This window comes from Haemorhous mexicanus, chromosome 6 (assembly GCF_027477595.1).
Source record: "Haemorhous mexicanus isolate bHaeMex1 chromosome 6, bHaeMex1.pri, whole genome shotgun sequence".
Lineage (NCBI taxonomy): Eukaryota > Metazoa > Chordata > Aves > Passeriformes > Fringillidae > Haemorhous > Haemorhous mexicanus.
In genome coordinates this window covers 31,177,067-31,196,809 of record NC_082346.1, presented here as the reverse complement: position 1 = coordinate 31,196,809, position 19,743 = coordinate 31,177,067, and the positions used below count along the sequence as shown (strand labels likewise).

The 19,743-nt window shown below is 40.3% G+C and overlaps 1 protein-coding gene across 5 annotated transcripts in view; it reads left to right on the top strand.

The window, feature by feature from the left end:
- SMOC1 (SPARC related modular calcium binding 1) overlaps positions 1 to 19,743 on the top strand; it is a 129,754-nt gene that overhangs the window by 47,202 nt on the left and 62,809 nt on the right. For all 5 annotated transcript variants that reach the window (XM_059849670.1, XM_059849669.1, XM_059849668.1 and 2 more), the window contains exons 3-5: positions 2,233 to 2,345; positions 12,298 to 12,397; positions 14,836 to 14,883. In XM_059849670.1, the coding sequence (XP_059705653.1) occupies positions 2,233 to 2,345; positions 12,298 to 12,397; positions 14,836 to 14,883 (261 nt within the window). The remainder of the gene's footprint in view (positions 1 to 2,232; positions 2,346 to 12,297; positions 12,398 to 14,835; positions 14,884 to 19,743) is intronic.

Sequence of the window (19,743 nt, the reverse complement as noted above, 5' to 3'; positions counted from 1 at the left end):
CCTCATATATGGAGACTAGAAAACACTTTCATTTGGGAACTTGTGGTTTGATTGTCATGTGAGAAATTCACACCTGTTTTTTTCCTTGCAAGTTCAAGAAAAAAAACAGGTGCAAAAAAATCAGCATAGATTATGGAGCACACACCTCCATAATCCATGCTGATTTTTTTTTTTTTTTCCCCTACTTAGTTGTCTCCTGTGAAGCAGAAGTTGATATGAAACAAAGTGCAGGCACACCATCTGGTTTTGTAGTAATGATCTCTGTCATACCAAGCAAGATTAAATTCTTAAGCTTGAGCAGAAGATCTGCAGGTAATAGGTGTTCCAGTTAAAAGCATTGCAAGTTCTTCCTTTTCAGCTGAAAGAGTGAGCACATGTTTGTAACGATCAGTTGGCAGGACTATCTTCCACTGGAGATGTGCAAACAAGGTCTGATCATCTGGTCACATTGGCAAGCAGGCAGAAAGGAAATTCCATGTCAAAGCTGATGGATAACTAGAAAAAAAATACAGTGTAAATTTTATTCAAGTCTTTTTTATTCTGTAACAATTTCACTCTTTATATAGGTGCATAATGGGCCCACCTGAGATCAAAGTTCCATGTGCTTTGGTATTTTGCAAACACCCAACAAACAAATTAGTCTAAAGTTAAGTGACATAGGATCAGAAGTGACATAAGGTCATATGACAGTGAGATGACCAACTTGTAGTCACTCAGTGGTCATTGGCAGAATTGATACAGGTGCTATTGCTTTCTAATGCAGGGCCTAAGCAGCTGGCATTTTTACTGTATACTATTGCTATGAATAATTCTTTTTCCAGAGAGAACAGTTTGATTTTCATAATTTCAGAAGACTTGTGAAATCCTTCTTGGGAAGTAATGTGTTGTGTTTAAAATGAAACTGTGTTGACAAAAACTTAATCTCTCAAGTCATCAGATGTATAAATAAAAGTACTCAGCCTGAAAGCTGTGGTCTGTCTTTATGAAAACTATTTACAGCATGATCATTGATTTCTGTGTCTAGAGATGCCTGGGTGGAAGTTACTTTTATTGCCACACAATGTGAACTCAGTTGCTCTAAGAACCCAGACTGACTTTCTAATTTAATGCTGGTATTAGTGATTGTGTTGTCAAAGTTCATGTGATTGATGAAACAGAACGTGATCATCAGGGATCCAGTGGAATTTTTTGTTAACCGATATGATTTCCATGCCTGGTACAATGAGGATTGAAATTTGTTCACTCTGTATGGTGCTGCTAAAAGATTTTGAAGTTTCTGCACTGAAAATCTTGTCAGGGGATTAATGGGAGAAGAAAGAAGGTGCTAGTTCTGGTGTCAGAGTGCCATGGAAACAGATGTTTACTGTTTTCCTTCTCTTTCTAGACTGAACAGCAGTATTGTTAGACCTGATGTTTTAAAATGTAAACACTGAGTCAATCTGGATCTCTGCAGGGCAGAACTTCCCTCTTTTTACTCATCAATCATTAGAGTTAGACTTATCTGGGTATACTCTGTAACCATGAGCTTGACATAGAAGGGGTTAAGGTCATGCTGCACTTTGCCATCATCTGAAGTAAGAACTGAGATCTTAACCCCTTCAAACTCGGCTTGCAGAGCAATTTTTTTTCTTGTCTTCAAAGTGAGTAACTGATATGAGAGAGTTGTAATGCACACCTGGCATTAAGCACTGGGACTAGAGGTAAAAGATGAGTTTCAGGAAAGCACAGAAAATGGTGTATCTGCCTCATCTGAACCACACAGAGGGGGAAGTTCATATGGATGACTGGCTATTTTAGTATCTTCCCGGGAGAGTTACTCAGAGAAGAGGAGGTCATCACTTGTTTTCCACATTGCTCACTGCTTGGCCTGAATTATTTGGTGATACTCAGCCATCTAGTTTCTGGCTGTTAATGGCCTTTCATTGTGTGGACATTGTGCTTCAGTGCTGGTTGAAAGAAGCTTCCAGGATCCTTAGATGACCATAAAAACTACTGACTAGGAAATTAGGCAGCTCTTAATTAACTGACTTGTAATTTCATTGTCTGAGTTCATATTTGTCTTTAGGATTATGAGTGATAACTCCATATCTACCTTGTGAATGTGCAGGTAATGGTCTTTTATGCCCTATATTTATTTTTTTGGGGGTTTTTCCTCGCAGCTGCGTGAGTCATCTGGTAGCTTTTGGAGAGGCCAAATTGCAATGTAAGTGAGTTTTGCTTTTCTCCTTGTAGATGCTGGCCAAAGCAAGTGTCTGTTAGAGAGAGCTCAAGCACTGGAACAGGCAAAGAAGCCTCAGGAAGCAGTCTTCATCCCAGAATGCAATGAGGATGGATCTTTCATGCAGGTAAAATTTGTATTTGCTTCATTCAGCCAGGCTTCAGGTGTCTGTGGGAGATTAAGTGTTAAGGGGTGAGCCAGGTGATGATAGCAGAGTGGATGCACACTCTGACCCAGTTACTTGGGTAAAAATTTGAAAGCTGGGAACTTTGTTAACCAACTGGAAGTTTTGATTCAGTCACAATACCTTAAAAGACATACACATATGCAATAGCATCCAGCTCCAGTGTAGTACAGAAAAAAATGGCATTAATTTTCAGCGTTGCATAGAAAGAAAAACAGTTGCAGGGGAGGTCGATTTTTCCATGAAGAGGGGCTGTAAAGAGAGCTGTGCCTTGCACACACAGAGCAGGGTGGATGCAGCTGATTCTGCTCTTACCTCTGCTTCATCTATCCCAGGAAAAAAAGCAGTCTGTTCAGCCTGTTCCTTCTGCTTGTTACTTCTTGTACTATAGGTCCTGTAGTGATTTGGAGGACTGGCAGAGAGGAGATGAGACTGCTTTGTCTGGGTTTTTGATTCCTCACTGTTCAGTTGCTGAAGTTTGCCAGAGCAGGGTGGAAATGAAGAGCCATACCTGGTTCTGTTACCCCTAGCATATTGATCAGTGTCCTAATGCTGACTGAACTGGCTGTTAGAAATGGCTAATGCACAGTTTCCTGACACAGTTTCATGCTGTCTGCTCCGTTTTGCATGCATCTAAAAAGCCAAAAACCTGCAACCCTGTGACCTCTACTTTGTGGGTTTAGGTAAATCACAGAATGTTTTTTCCTAACCTTCCATACATCTCATACTGCTCTAGATACCTTCTTTCTTGGAGAAAATTTAGGATACATTGGTTGTTTGCAAGGTCTTCTGAAGGTAAAAGAAAGTCCAAAACAGAATCAATAATGGCTTAAAAAAGATGAGAACAGCAGAGAACTTTGGATTTGGTTCAAACATTTTGTGATGCCTGGAGGAATAGGAGAGGAAAGATTTTTTTTTTGTGATAACCCACCAAAAATTTTATTCCCCTCCTCAGCCTTACCCTCCCATTATCTGGTGTGTGGGAGTGTTTTTGTTTTTGATGATGATGTGGAAAAAGTTGTATTCATCCTGCAAACTCTGCATGCTTATTTAGAGCAGCATTCTGTTTCTGTACTGTGTGAACCATCATGGTAAAGTTGGGATAAGAGAAGATGGCTGCAGTTTCTTGCAGTTTTAAGTGCACTTTCAATTGTTGAAATTTGATTTTGTGTAGAGCTTCTCAGATTCTGTTGGCACTGGAGGCTAATGTTTATAAAAGCTAGCACAGCACAAAGTGTTCCATGTTAAACTTCATAGTTCAAGAAAATGGGGTAAGGAAAGCAAACTTTGAAATGTCTATTGCCTGTCCACCAACCTCTTGGAGAGGAAAGTAGGTGAAATTTTTATCCTTATAAAAGATAAGGCTGGACTGATAGTGTAGTTGATAAAGCTTTGTTTCAGACAGGTTTATTTTGAAGGTTGGTACCAGTGTTTGGATTGTGGAGAAGTTGCTGGACTTTTCCTTGGCACATTCCTTAGCCAGTGTTGGTTTCCAGTTGAGGGGCAGCATGAAACTGCTTACAAAAATTGTGTGGTGTCAGTTGGCAGCCAAGTGATATTTCACATTCTTCCTCCATTCAGTTCTATCTGTGAACACTAAAGTGCTTTTGTTTTACCTGGCATGATGAAGTGATCTCTTTGTATCTGGAATTAACTGAAATTCATATAATTCCTTGGTTCATAAAAATACCCTGAGTTCCACATACCTCATGAACCAGCTTCATCAGTTATATTGCAGCATTTAAGATAATTGTCCCTGCATAAGATTCAAGTGAAAAATAATGTCCAAGAAAGCTAACTAGTTTCAACCTGCTTTGAGACAGGTATTCCCTTTAGCTTCTCGTCAAAACGAATTAAATTTTGATTTTAAAAAAGATGTATAAAGACTAGAATTTTGGTGAACAGTCTAAACAATTTTGCTTCCAGCAACTCATGAATAGATCTCATCTGGTGGAGGTATTTTTTGATACTGCATCTCTTGTGAAGAGAATTGAAGCTCCTGGGTTCTGTTCTACAGGGAGACTGTGTTCTTGGGAAGTCCCTGAGGCCTTGCTGAAGTCAGCTCTGGACTGTTGTTAGTTTATTCTGGTTCGATACCTGAGTGTTGGTCCATCTAGACTCTAAAATCTCAAATGGGAAGTCTACAACAGAACAGCATCTCTCAATGAAGTTTCTAGGAAGAATAACCACTGTGCTCTTCAACATGGAATCCCCATCCCAACAAGAGTCTAAGCAGATGCACGTGTTTCAGGGTATATAAAGTTGGCTCGGGAGACTTTTTCAACAACTTCCCCCTTTCTGTGTAACTGTTACTGAAAGGGAGTTTTATGTAGAAGAAAAATGCATATATTTAGAATGTCAAATGTCTGAATTTTTACAGCCCTCATTCAAGTTGTAGATGCCTGGCTTTCAGGTCATCTTGCTGAACCAACTGAACACAGTAGGTATTCAGGCCCCCACATCATTGTCCTTGCCATCAGACTTCAAGAGTCTGATTTTTAATTAACAAATTAATTAATTGTTGGAAATTCTTGAAATTGTTGTAGGACTGAGAAGCAAGAGCAGTACAGATGTGGGAGAATTAGGTAGTAGTAACTATGTTCAGAGAGCCTGCTTGGCCTTAACAAGATTGAACTTTGCTTTTGTAGTTCATCATAATTATCTTGATTAAAACAAACCTGCAGTCACTCTGGGTAAACACTGAAGGTGGGGCTGTTCCTCTGAAAGCAGCTGAAGTTTGCCCTTTCCAGCTGCTGGAGCTGTAGGCAGTTCAGTACTGGATTTGGGGCTGGAGGCACTGCAGGCTGCATGGGGCTGCAGGGGTGTGATGAGAACGCATCTCCTCTGCCGCTCTGCGCGTGGGAGCATGCGCCCCGTGGGAGGAAGACCTTGTCACCTTACTTCCTCCTGCTTCCCTGAAGGGCTGCATCTACCATAGTTAGATGTGGCAACAAGGGTGAAAGGTAGAAGGGCCTAAAGGCAAAGGCCTTAGTTTGGCTTGCATTTAAACCCTTTGTAGAGAGACATCATGCATGTCTTAAAACACTTGTGTGATTTGTCTGGTTTTCGTCGCCTGTGAAATTCAGACAGAAATCAGTTTTGTCACCAATTCTGTTGCTCAGCTGATCAGTTTTCCAGTTTTCTTATGCATGACTAGGTATAATGGGGTTTGTGTACTGCATCAAGAGGAGCTGGCACTTGTCAATTCGCTGACTGTCATAACTGTTTCTATGCAACATTATGGTGCTTCCCTTATTGTTGAGTACGTGAATTGACAAGATCTTATCAAATCCCCTTTTACTGCTACTTAGGCGTCTACAAATGTGACATGCATTTTCAGGATGAAGAAGTGATGCCACTTGCAGGCATGATGGTATGACTGTAAATGGGGAAGCAGATCTGATTAATTCCTCTGGAATTGTTATGTCTTTATATTTCAGTCTGTGTGGGGAATATTACTTCCTATAATAAAATTTCTCTACACTTAGCCCACAGTAATATAAGCAGGCAGATAAAATTTGAGTTATTCACAACACAAGAATGTTTGTTAGATACGAGTAATTTGATTAATTGTAGAAAACTGAGGTCACTTGCTCTTGTGCAGAATTAACCATGACTAAAACCTGTTTGTGTTCCCAAGACTTTTGCCTTTTTGCTGGTATGCTGTATTTTCCATAAATGCCATTCCTTTTCTATGCTGCACTTAACCTGCTGTGATCTGTTCTTCATAAACAACAGGCACTAGTGGGTAATCTGCACACTTTCTTTTGCTGCCTAGTGCCATTGGGCTTGTTGCCATGGGCTGAGGGAGACTTGCATTCTTCATAGTTTTTCCCCAAGCAGTTTTTCAGAAAAGGTTGCTGAGATTTTAAATGGGATCTGTTTCAGAGAGATTAATATGAACATGAATAATGTTAATCCTGCCTTGGGGGTGTAGTTTTGTGAGACTTTGTAGTACGTCTTGCTGTTTGCTGCCACCTTCCACTGTCTAGTTGTGATTTCTTTTCCTCACAAGTCTGCATAAAACTGAGGGCAAATCTCCTTGGAAAGTTTCTTTGAGTTTAGGGTTCTTAAAATCTGACTCCTGGTGCAGTTATGATGTAGCACTGAGATTTCTGTTAAAGTGAGTGCATCAGCCAAACCTATGGTTTTATGACGGGGCTGACTATCAGAGCAGTTCTGCATTATCAGATAGCTTCCAGAGCATTACCACATCTTGTAATATAAGTCTGCTTGGAAAGAGAGATCTATATTATGATCTATACCAGTAGTTTCACTCCACACTATGGTAATGCACATAAACAGTTTGTTTTCTCCCAGGTTCCCCAAACAGCCCTTTCTAAAGATGTGGGGAACCCTTTCAGCTTTCAGTGTGATTTCATGATCCAAGTCTGCTCCTCTGTATTGGCTAGTGTAGCATGATGCTGGGGCAGAATTTCAAACTCACTTCTTAATGCAGCAAGGTGCTGTATAGACATGTCCTTCATTCCCAGGATGCTGTTATTTGTTAATCAGTGTTCAGATTCCAGCAATACTAAGCTCTCAAAGAATTCACCTCTCATTTCCGAAGATCACAGTGTATCTTGCTAGATTAAAAAAAACTCTTTTAAAAGCATCTGGTTTTTAAATAGTAGGTAGTTCTGGCTTTTTTAAATTAAAAGATATCCCTTCTATAAAAGATGGTAGCTGTAGCTTTCTGTGAGTACTGCTCTGCAGGTTTGCTACTTAAACACTTGCTTTCTTCCTGTGGCTTTCATTGTGTTTCTCATTTGTGTGTTGTGCTAAAGATAAACCATGAGTGGGTAAGGAGGTAAGAACTTTGGTTATTTATGGTGTTTCTTCAAAGAATTACCAGTCGAGATAGCAGAGGAACAGGTTCTTAAAGCGAGAGTGGACATACTTAGGGGAAGTGACAATGCAAGGTCATAGCTTCAAAGTGTCACATTCTGTGTCAGAGGTAGATAGCCTCTCTTGAGAACCCTTCTCCTGATCCAAAAATAACATCTGTGCCAGCATGTGTGATGGGATCACAATTAAGATTCTTTTGCTTCAGATAATTTCTTTCCCTGGTTATATAAACTGTGAAATTCCCATGGAGGAAGCATTTCTTGAGTGGTGCTTAGACTTGAGGGAGGTGGGTGCTGCATAAAGCCCTGGTGGGAGCAGTTGCACAACAGCATTTGTGAAGAATTAAATATGTGTGGAGAGCAGAAAAAGTGACAAGAATTGTTTAAGGGGCTGCAGTCCCAAAGAGGCTTAAACACAAGATGCAGACTAATTCATAGCTCCCCTAATATTGCCTATAATGTTAAGGCAGGCTTCTGATAATAATCAGCTGACTCTTAATGTAGCAAAAAGTATTACAAGATGCAGGGTCTAAGCATTACAGCAAGACATGTGCACCAGAACAGAGGATCACCATGCAGAGGTAAGATAAATAGCCATCAGGCCAGTGTGTGGTTGTGTGCCACTCACGTGGATTCTCAGAGGACTTTCTAGCTGAGTCTCAGAGGCTTGAACAAAGGAAAGAGTTGATTAAAGAATTGCTGTGTCACACTGGCTTCTGTTCCCTTGGTCAGACTAGATGACCTGCTGACTTGGAGCTATTTATTTAGCTGTTTTTACAGTGTTTACAAGGAGCACCTGGATGCAACCAGGATTTGGAGCCTTGCCTAGTGCTGTGAATGCCGTCAGTAGCTCTGCTGCCTGCCCTTAGCCTCTGCAGTGCCATTCAAAAACTGGGTGTGTTTTTTCTTTTCTCATAGAAGTATAGCTTTCAATACAGAATGAATGTTATTCCCTTCTCATCTCTGCCCTCCATTGTGGAAGGAGCCAGGAAATGTTTGTTTGATCTGTGATGGAATAGGAATGGATTGCTAAACATTTCATCTGAACAGCAGTGAGAGGCTAGTCTGAGTATTCCTGTTGTCCACCCAGTGCTTGTCCAAGGTTCCTTCAAGCCTCTTACAGCAAACTACCTCTTCCTGTAACTCCATGGAAACTGGTTTCAGCCATCAGAGGATTCCTGCTTTGCCTCTGTTCTCTCCATCCTATGTGATACAATTTTTCTCTCACTTCCAGTTTCTATCTGAGCAACACCCCCTTGATCCTCATTTGTTAAATAGATATAAAGGGATGCTGCTTGCTTGTCTAGAAGCTTTACTTCAGAAGCTTGCTTGTTTAGAAGCTTTACTTGGGAATCAGGTTCTGGCAGTGAGATACTGAAGAAACCCAAAGAATGGCTTCTTTCCCCCCTGAAGAACTTAAGAGGCAGAGTTATTGCCCAGTGACTACTCTTTTAAAGTTTATATATCGTAAGGAATTTTATGAGAGCAGGTGTTTAATCATATGGCCAGTATATTGGCTGCTGTTTGATTTCACACATTGTAGAGGCAGGGTGGAATAGAGAAACTGCTGCTACACTTTTAATTTGGGGACTGGTGATATGGAGCAATTTTTCTTGGGTTTGTCCCTCATGCTTTTCATCCTTCAGTTGAGACACAGGTAAGATGACCTATCTTTTCATGAAAAATAGGAACAGTGTCCTTCTGCATGATCAGGGATTTGGCTGCTTGCAGTGCTTTAAAATGCAATTGGATTTTTTTTTTTTTTAATGTAGATGTTAGTGGGGAATCTGTTGAAGACCTCAAATGATTTAAAGGTTTTATTTATCTGATTTCCTATTGTGTAACTTACAATACAGCTGTTTTGTGTTAATCTGAGATACCAAATTCTGTCATGTACCTTTCCAGCAGTAACAGTCGTTCTGTAGCTGCAGCTTGGTTAACAATCAAGTCTATTAAGTATATAAGATTGTATTTTAATATATAAGATTGTAGTTTAGTATATAAGATTGTATTTTCTCTGCCTCAGTGCTTAGCTTTAGAAGACTGAGAGCCAAAAAAGTCAAACACGCTTTTTCTAACATCTATTTTGATAGAGTCAAAATTAACTCAATAACTGAAGATTGGATCTGTCTAGTAAACATCTGTCAGGCTTGCATACTTACTTTCCTGATGATAAGTGTTTAAAAATCTCACTACTTTGTGAGTAGGATGAGAATGAGGTTGAATTTTGGTATGACAATGGAAATTTTATTTAGAAGTAAAAGCTCAAATGTAAGGTCAATGGAAAATTTTAAAGTAAACCCACAGATTTTGGATATTCATTGCCGGAGGTGCGCTGAAATCGTTGACATTTTATGTTTGTTTACACACAGTGCTTAGAAAGGGTACTGGATCAGCTGTTGCCTTTACACTTTTTTCAGTGTCATACCAGTCCTGTGTAAGTGATGGAGAGTTTACTTTCCCTCCCAGCCGTTAAGCTGCAAACTCTAGGCTGTAGGCCACTGTTGTTCTGACCCTAAATTGTACTGAGACCCAGTCAGTTATCATGGTGAAAGGTAGCGTGTCTCAGTGTGGAGATGTTCAGGAAAAACAGCTGCACTGATTCTGGAGATTTCTGCAGTGCCCATTCTTCATGGCTAGCTGTCTGGCCTTTAGGATAATGGCTGAGCTTTAATTGCAGCTGTTATCTGTAGAAGGGAAGTCCTTTGGTACTGCAGTAAAACATATGGTTGTGGTTGTTGAGAAAGTGCTGAGTGCTGTCAGTCTCAGATTTTTTTTTCTTCTTCTTTTTTTTTTTAATGGCAATTTCTTTTTTTAATGGCAACACAGGGGAAGAAAAGGTCATGGGATACCAGTCCAAGGAAGACTAGCATTTCTTAGCCTAGTTATTTAGTAAATTACTTCACTTTTTTATGGATGTAATGTTCTTGGCTTCCATAAATGAGTATATGTAATTCATAGTTCTCCACTGAGGTGAGTTACATAACATACTCTTAGTTAATGCATCTATCCTGAATTTGTGTCAGTACATTTCTTTTGGACTCTCTGCCATGTACTTTATTTTTCTGAAGGTTTGGCTAAAGGGCTATCAATTGACTAATACCTGAGTTTTTTAAATGCTGGGTACTCTGGCTTTTTTGATATAGCACAACATGGAATGGTCTTGCCCTACAAATTCGAGCCCCTATCCTGGCATTTAGTTCTATCCCTTGGAAGGATTTTTACAATTAATGCAGCTTCTTGTGCTGTTGGGAATGCAGTCTTGTGTGTGTGTGATCAGCAAAGATAAACTCTAAACATAAATCCAAGCAGATCCATCACATTTGTTTTGAGTGTTCAATTGATTACATTGAGCTATAACAAATATTTTCTAACCTGATTATTGCTTATTATAGTCATAGTACTTTTGAGTAATTTGCAATCAATATTGTGATATATTGAGAGAAGAAAAATGAATCTGCAAATAGCAGTGACAGTGACTGCAGTAACATGTGTACATGAGATGACTGTTGATTTTGGCTTCTAAAAGTAAATGCTTGAGGCAAAATGATTGATTTGCACTTTAGTAAAACCCAAGATAAACAAGTAAAACCCAAGATAAACACGACGTACTGTGTTATAATTGCTCTTAGATCATGTTTTATGTGATATTCAAAGCCTTTAAAAAAAAATGTCATTAAGTCTCTGAACAAACTTTGCTACCTTAGGGCATTGAAGCCAGCTGTCAGCAAGGGGGAATGACTGGTTTTGCTCTGAAGGATCTCTAATGAGGGGACCAGCACAAACACCCCATCACTCTTCTCTTCTGTGTGAAGAGGACTGGAACTGGAAATTGGTTTCAATGAACTTGTTTGGAAAAAGAGAAAATGGACAGAATTCATTTTACAAGTAAAATAAAAAGGCAGCTTCTAAAATGGTCTCCTTTAATGGCTTTTTTTCAGAAATGTATTGAAGGAGCCATCTCTAGTTTATGGTAACAGGATGCACTTCTATACCATTTCAAGGTACTGATGTGCACATTTAACTCCAGCTGAAAGAATGCTTGTTTGAAAGAATTTTGGGACCTGTTAGTGTTCACACAGATGCCTGTACAATGGTAGTTTACTTTTATCTCAAAGATGTCAGAGGGATCCTGAATTTCATCCAGTTGCTGGCTACTCTGAAAGCTGAGGCAAAGGCTATCATTAGATTTGTTAGGCTGAATGAAGTTTTAGTGGTCCTGAATTAATATCTCTGTAGATGTTACTAAGATCAGTTTGCTAGATCAGAACTTATCTATTCTTATTTGAGAGGTTCTGTATCTGAATTTGCAAATCTGGTGTCTTTCTGTGGTGAAGGAAAGAACTGGGCAGCTCTAGATGTTCAGTTCAGAAAAAGAACTTTAAAGTCAATCAAGATTAATTTTATACTGTGTACCTTTTGACTCACTAGAACCTTCATCAAATGTTCTTAAATCCATGTGAATATACGAAGAGCGAGCACGTTGGATCTTGCTCCTGCTGTGTAGTTTGACATAGTAACACAATAGAGCTTAAATCTATCTGGAGAAGGTTTGTTAACCAAGTCAGTATTGAGCTTTTATAGCCATTACTGAACAAAACGCTTCTGAAATCCCTACAGATGCTGCTCTCGAGCAGTGGCTATGGAATTTGCGATAGGGTGGCCTTTCCATAACCCAGCTGGGATGCAGCGGGACAAGTTTTTAATAGTAAAGAGTAAGTGGGATGTAGCAGAGAGTGGAATGAGCTGAGACACACCTGCTGCATCTCCCAACTGAAGTGTTCTCAGATGATTACTTGTAACTTCTTTTGCCTCCTGAATTTCAGCTACAGGAGTTGGAGTAGGAGAAATCACCTTTCTTTGGGTGGGGGGATGGTGAGGGAAGAAAAGATAATGATATCAAAGGTAATCTTCTGTAAGACCTTCTTGCTTTGAAGCATGTGTCTGTGATACCTCTGGGTGGGACTTCCAGTAAGATGCTGAATGATAATAAAGAGGTTGGTGATAGAGTGAGAAATGAAATGCCTGCTCTTTGTTTTATTAAACAGGTGCAGTGCCATACCTACACTGGATACTGCTGGTGTGTGACACCTGATGGCAAGCCTATTAGCGGCTCTTCTGTACAGAACAAAACTCCTGTATGTTCAGGTACTGTGGGAGTGGCTTCAGCAAATACTAACTTGATAACCAGAGGGTTGGGGCGAATGCATCCTTCTGAGAGCCCAATCTTTCAGGTGACTTGGCCAGTTTACCCCACTTAATGCTGCACTTTGGACTCTGCATGTCCACCCTGCAATTAGGATACAGACACTTCTGCAAGGCTCAGTAAGAAAAACCACTAAGGGGACAACTTGTGGCAGCCAAGGCAAAAGTCAGTGTTGCTGTGTACACCAACACCAAAGATTTGCTGAACAGATGGGATAACTTTTTTCCATGAGCTATATTGTAATGCAATGGTTCTTGGGCTGTATTTTGTGGAACATGGAGTATTTTTTTTTGTACAGAGTGATTTCAGTTAATTCATGAAGGTGGTTCTGTGCAAAACTGTCAGTTTCTGGGGTCCTGCTGTTATAATGAATTTGGGTCTTTTGGCCATGCTGCTTAGTTTAGGATCCCTGTGTTTGTGTCATGGGGTGGACAACACTGGGCTTGTGCCACAGCTCACAAGAGGGAGGTCCAGACCCTGGCTGTTACTCATATTTATTAAGTGATGTGTTTCTGGGCACTCAGCCTGGCATTACTTTGTTGCCCAGCAGTTTACTGAGGCCAAATTCACAAGTTTCTTTAAAAAAGAATAATGTTTTTCTTTTTTCTTCACACCATTGGGTATGGTAGTCCATGGCTCAAGTGGAATGAGATTGGGCTCCACATTTTCATACGGCCCTGATCAATAGTGGTCTGGTTTTGTGAGCTGTTGTGAACAATCCTGCTGTGACAACACCACAGTAAACACAGGCAGGGTAGTTCTGTACTTTGGGGAGAATTGAAGGGCAACACTGGAATTGTGCTGCCCTTCTCACTTTCCTGTCTCCCCCCCAAAAAATTAAAGAAGGAAAAGGCAGTTAGCATAGGAGTGTTTCTAACATGTTCAGTGGTGCCACACAGCTTCATGCTCTACAATCTGCACATCAGGGGTTTTTAGTATAGTTCTCCTCTCACACCTTGCAGTGTGTGTCCTTTAGCTAGGAGCATGACAGCAGTCAAACCTTTTGGACTTTGATTTTTTTATCACCTTATATGGTGTCCTCTTGGCTATAGGGTGTTCTGTGGTAATAAGCAAACTTGCACTTATAACTGTGGTAATAAATGACTTGCATAAGGGTTTGAGTTGGGAGGGAGAGCTGTCTGTGAACCAGTGACCCAATGTACCTTGAGGAGATGCTTGGTTTTTCACAGGCACGTGCAAAGAAAATAGATTAATATCCTATTTTAGTCTAAGGTGCAATCCTACATTAATTTGGCTTAAACCTTTAGAATATGACTTTATGACACCATTTCCAGTATATCATTTTGGTAGGGCATGTTTTAGACTTTTACTGATCTATTCAGTTAGTCTTATGCTGTTTATGAAATCATGTTGCAGAAAAGTAAAGTCATGTTGTGCTGTAGGACACAGATGTTAGACCTATGATGACCAATACGGAGTTTGTGCTTACTACTTGTAATCAGCAGTAGATCTGTGATGAACTGATCTGCAAGTGAAAGTGTCCAAGCAGTAGTTTACCTTCAGAGTTTGTCTTGATCAGATTCTTGGGGCTGTCAGAGCTACCTTCTTTAAAGCTGACTTTTGATCCATGTTTCCTGAATGTTCAGTGATCATTGGAATTGTTCAGTAATGGTGCATAGAAGAATCAGTTTCCTGTGAATAAAGCTATTAAAAAAAAAGCTCTCGTCACAGATTTTTATACACGTTGGTAATGGATTTATTTGAAAAGCTTTTATTACCTGTTCAAGTTTTAGTAGAAAACTGTGATGAAGCACTACAGCACAGTGCAGAACCAAGCATAGAGTCATACATACTATGTAAAGATACAAGTTATAGTCAACAACCTGAGATGTCTTCTGTTCAAGTACATGCTGAATCTTATTCAATGTCCCATTTCAAACATCTGGGGATGTTCAGGGGTTGGTTGAAATCCATTTTCTGCAAATTGTCCCACTTAATCCCTTTCCTCTGGAATACTGTGCTTGCATTCCCTGCACACTCTCCCCATCTGCTTTTGATTTGTTCTTCCTGACATTTGCAAATGAAAGAAGTGACTCCTACTGATCTTTCCTTCTTGCCCTTGGATTTATTCCAGGTTTCTTACTAGCACGATGCTCTGTTGAGGTCTTTCAAATCACTAGATCCAGCTACTAAAGATTTCTTGTTTACCCTTATCCCAATTTAATGTCTTCAGGCATAAAACTTGCTTATACTTTTCAATTTGGTTGAAGCCACAGGCTCTCTGAGTCTTAAATGGAGCTGTTGACAAAAAAGATGCTTTATGGGTTGAGATATTGACTGTATTGTTGTGACATAATATGCTTTGTATGATCGTGCAGCATCTAAATGGATGTCTTTTCTTTTTCTTTCTTCCCTCTAGGTTCTGTAACTGATAAACCATCGAGCCAGGGTAATTCGGGAAGGAAAGGTGAGAGGAGTCCTGTGCTTCACCAACTTTTGTAACAGCAGCTGCCCAGCCAAGTCCCTTAAGATAGCTCAGAACATGGGTTCCTAACCAGATCCAGGATGCAGGGGTGATGTGCCACTAGAGCCCCCCTTCAGGAGGAGTTATAAAATGACTGTTCTTCTCCCTGTGGAGTAGAAAAGGGTGTTCTCTGCTCTGTGCTTCTCAGCTGAGTTGAAGTACAAGAAAGCTGAGCTTCCCTAAGGAGTAGCTGGGTCCAGAATAACCTCTTCTTGTTCACCTTGAAGTAACATACTGAGCATTTCTCAGTAAAATCCCTAGAGATTAGGAAGGCTGTCAGTATGATCTGTATTCTGGGAAATAGGGGTGCCAATGTCATGGTTGTGGCTTTGTGTGCATTGAAAGTTGGGATTTTTTAACAGTGCATGAAACCCTCTGGCCAGCTGAAGCAATGCTGGGTTAAACCTTAGCAGTGCTTGGAAACCTCACAGGCATTGATTCTTCTTCTTTACACTCCTGTCTTCAGTCCTTGCCCTTCCTGAGCAAGGTATTAGATGGGTCATTGTTCTTCTCCTGTGGATATTTATAGTGTCCTCTTCCCTGTGTCCTCTGGTTTGCATTCGCTGAAATGGTTTTGGGAGGGTTTACCACTGAAGTATACATTGAGGAGCACTCAAATATGTCTTTAGGCCTTTTCCACACCCTAATTTTCAGCCTTTTCCCCTCTAGCCCCAGTGGAGAGTCAACTTTTGAGTTTGTCTCCGTGCTCCAGAAAAACTGTGCTGAATGCATCCTCACTTCTGCTGGTGAGGATGAATGCTCTTTCCTGGGAGAAGTTCCTGTTTTGATAAGCAAAGCAGAATTTTTAGTGCTAACTCTCTAAAACAGTTATTCCTGACACTTCAGAATGAAGGAAAACACTGACTTTGATGCCAGTACTTTGAGGGACATCTGCTATGCTGGGAATGTCAATCAGGTCCTGAAAGCACTTAATGGGGATTCAATTGCTTTGTTCAGGGTAGAGATGGATTTTGAGCATATCTGCTCTGCAGCTTATTGCTTATATATAATAGCTTAAGGTAAGGAGAAGAATTATGCAAGGAAAACTACTTAGTTGAGACTGAATGCTGAAGCCTGTTTCATATTTTAGGTAAGGATATGTCTCTTTAAACCTGTAATTATGCATTAATGTGTAATTGGCACCTGAACACATGGTTATAATTCTGTTAATGCAATCATTGCCAGTCTAGCCTGAAGTACAAGCAAATCAAATAGCTCTTGAAATCTGCATTATTTTGGAGTTATTTGTAGGCTTTTTACCTGGGTAGTCCTGGTCTGTTCTAGAATTGAAAGCAGCTGACATTGGATTTCATGAGAAACAGGAGCAAAAGGGGAAAACATCTGAACTTGTTTTTTCTTCCACACTCCCTTTATTAACTCAGAATGCAAAAAGAATACTGTAAATTGTATGAACTAATTTAAAATTTGTAATATAAATTGATTCTCCTTGGTGCTGCCTGTGGCATCCTGTTTTGAGGATGGTATGCTTGGTCATGTGGCTGTAGAAACGTCCTGTGCAGTAGCTGTCAAAGGGGAAATGTTTCCCTTTGGGCCAGAATGCTTCAGTCATGTAAACCTTCTGTCTTCTGCAGTTCTGAATCTGTTCATATCTGCTAGAAACCCACACATAAGCAAGTCTGGCCCTATTCCACCATGTTAGAAAAATACTTTTGAACAGCTATTTAATGGGTCTTTAAAATCAAGAGGGCTTTTAGAAGCTGCAATAATTTGGTTTAAAATTTGATGGACACAGTATTACTTTTTCATCTTGTGGTGAAAATGACTAATCTAAAAATGAATTTATCCTTCTTAGCAGTTTTTTTTTTTTCTTGCCTTAAGTTACCTTGATTCAAAATTCCAGTATCAGGTCCTGTTGGAAGGAAGCTGGAATCAAGAACTGCCTGGCTTTCTCGAAGCAATGTGGTTGCTGCAGGTGTGGCTTCTCTGAATACTGATGGCAAGCCAGCATGCACATAACCCTTTGTTCTAGCTGAGTGTTCAGACACTTGTTGCAAAGATTGCCCTTTGCAAGGTGACAAAAAGGGCAGGATGAAGAGAGCTCCCGCAGGAACTAGGTCAGTGATGACTCTTCTGTTGTAGAGGCACAGCCTGGAAACTTCTGATATCTCTTTGGGCAACTGCCATCTGATTTGGGAGCTTTTGGAATTTTCCCATTGCACAGCAGACTCCTCTCTCTCTCCATTCCTGAGTGAGGGTCTTGTAGTCAAAGAGTATATCTGGCACAGAATAGGTACTCTGAGGAAGACAAAGAATAGCTAAGACTTTCAAAAGTGATTTCTTTTTTCTCATTCATACAGGAATGTAAAATATGAGCTAATAAACTTCTTGCCTTTCAAGTCTTCAGGGCAAAAGGGTGGAGGCTGCTCTGCCTTAGAAACAGTGTGGATGGGTAGGCTTATGTTGCTGGGTAATAAATGAAGACTTTACTAGTATATTAGCTCTCCTTTAGAAGAAGCAAATTAATGTTGGAAGGAGAAAAAGGCTGGTTATTGGTAATAACTCTTTCTCCAGATCTTTTGCCCTCTTTTCCTTCCTGTTGAGCTCTAATTTCTGGGGCTCAGTAGATATGTTGGAGTACCAGAAGATACGAGGTAACACATGATTCCACTCACAGGCTCTCTTTACTGATGAGAAGAAAACGAAATGGCTTCATGTTTATGTGGCTTGGCATGTAGTTCCAGAAAGTGGTTCTGTGGAGCTTTCTGCACAGAACAAGCAAGCATGCTGGCAAGTGATACTTCTTCTTTCTAAATTCCGTACTCTGGTTATCCATACTTACATTGCTGCTATTGCTGTATGATGCAATGCCAGTTCCTCATACAATTTGCCCCATAAGGTAATTTAAATCAAGTTAAATTGGCACCAAACCTAAAACTTTAAAATAGGCCGTATTGATTTATTCTGTGTCTAAGTGTTCAGTTGCTGGAAGGCAGAGCAGACCTGGGCCTGGGGAGATGGAGGTGTGTTTGCATGAGGTGGAATGGAAACCCAGGCCCTCCAGGGCATGCTTGCTTTGTGACTTTTGCAGCTCAGGCACGTACCAATGTCCTTTTTGTGCTGATTTTTTTCCCAGAAGTGAAGAACACGTTCCCAAGAAATGTCATTGCTATTCTGTGAGATTAGGACATCCAGAACCTGCAGATTTATTTTGTTCTTTGTACAGTCCTTTCTCATAAGGAGCTTCTTGCATTAATTTGCTCCAGTTGCTGCTTAGTTTGACGGTCCTGAGACACTAGGAAAATGCATGTTGTCCTCTGGAGGTCTGGATCTCCCCAGTCTCTCCCACTAGGACGTTGTTAATGTTTTAAGAAGCAGTGAAAGGCATCTTTGGAGCCAACCTTACTGGATTTCTTCCCTGCTTAAAGAATGCAGAGCATTCCTTTCCAGCCACAGGGACATTGTGCCATACTTTGAGACAAAGAAAGTAAACATGGAACAAAATAAAGTTTTATTTTCTTTATCTTGGAAGTGTTGGGGTTTTAGCTCAGATTTAGCATATTGCAATCAGGACTAGAGTCTTTTACAGTCACAAGAAGGTTTTAAATGTAGTTTGGTTAGGAATCAAAGAAGGATGCAAAAAACCGCCATGTAACTGCTTATCTCTGTAAATTCACCTGGTCTTCCTTCTTAAAACTGGAAACAGTGAATTAAAAGTGAGTGAAGAGGAAATATATTCAAGTGGGGATACTGGTTCATTAGTGGTAGTTTACAGTTCTGGACACTGTATGATACCATTTTAAAACCATCTGAATGAAGGAAGTGGAAAAGGATGGATCCCAGTAATCTGGGATTTGAAGGTGATGCAATTGCAGGGTAAATTTGGGCTGGAGTACTTTCAGTGTCATGAAGAGTCTTGAGTGGTATGAACTTATATCAAGTCTTTAGCAGTGCAAAACGTTCCAGGCCTGTTTTGACTTGTCTTGTTTCCCTATTGCAGAAGCTGACAATAGCATCTGCAATTGCCTGAACAGTTGTTGGTGAAATGCAAGCTCTGATGGACCTGCAGAAAGCAAAACCCAGGCTGAGCTTGTTGTGCACTTACTATCTTATGTGTAGACATGACTCTCGTATGAAGCTGCAAAAAGCTTTCTTCTCAGTGAGTTTTGCAGCATACAAGAAAACACTGAAACAGTTTGAGAAACCTAAGATAAGCAACTTGAAATTCCTGCTGAGAAATCTAAGACGAGCAACTTGAAATTCCTGCCAATTAAACATGTAGAATTGGGTTCCTTTTTGTGGGTTTAACTGTCAGAAATTAGTTTAAAGGCAGGCTTTGTTGGCAGGAAAATCCTGGGCTGCAATTGTGGGCAAGTTAGCCCACTCTGTGGCTTTTTTCCTGCTTTTTTCCAAGAGTCTTACCTCTAGAAAATGCTAATGGCCAAGTTATGCAGCCAACAGACTGAGCAATTTGAATCAGTAATGAGCCATTAGTGTGAGTCAGTAATTAGGCTGAGCAGTAAAGGGTGAACACTCTCCTCAGGCAAACCCAAGCAAAGGGAGGCTTGTGCTGATGAAAATAAATGGAGCTGCTTGTACCTGGGGACCTGGAAGCTTTGTCTGCTGGTGGTAAGAAGTCAGGTGCAGCTGGCCCTAATTCATCTGCCCTCAGCTTGCAGGGAGAGGAGCACATGGCTTCCACAGGGGCTCAAATGTCTCACAGAAGACAGATAATACCTTGACAAAAACTATCAAATTGAAATGTGACTAAAATATCAGACTGGGACTTTGGTCTTCACCTTCTCCAGATCTTTCTGGATTCAACTCAGAACTATGTATTGAAAT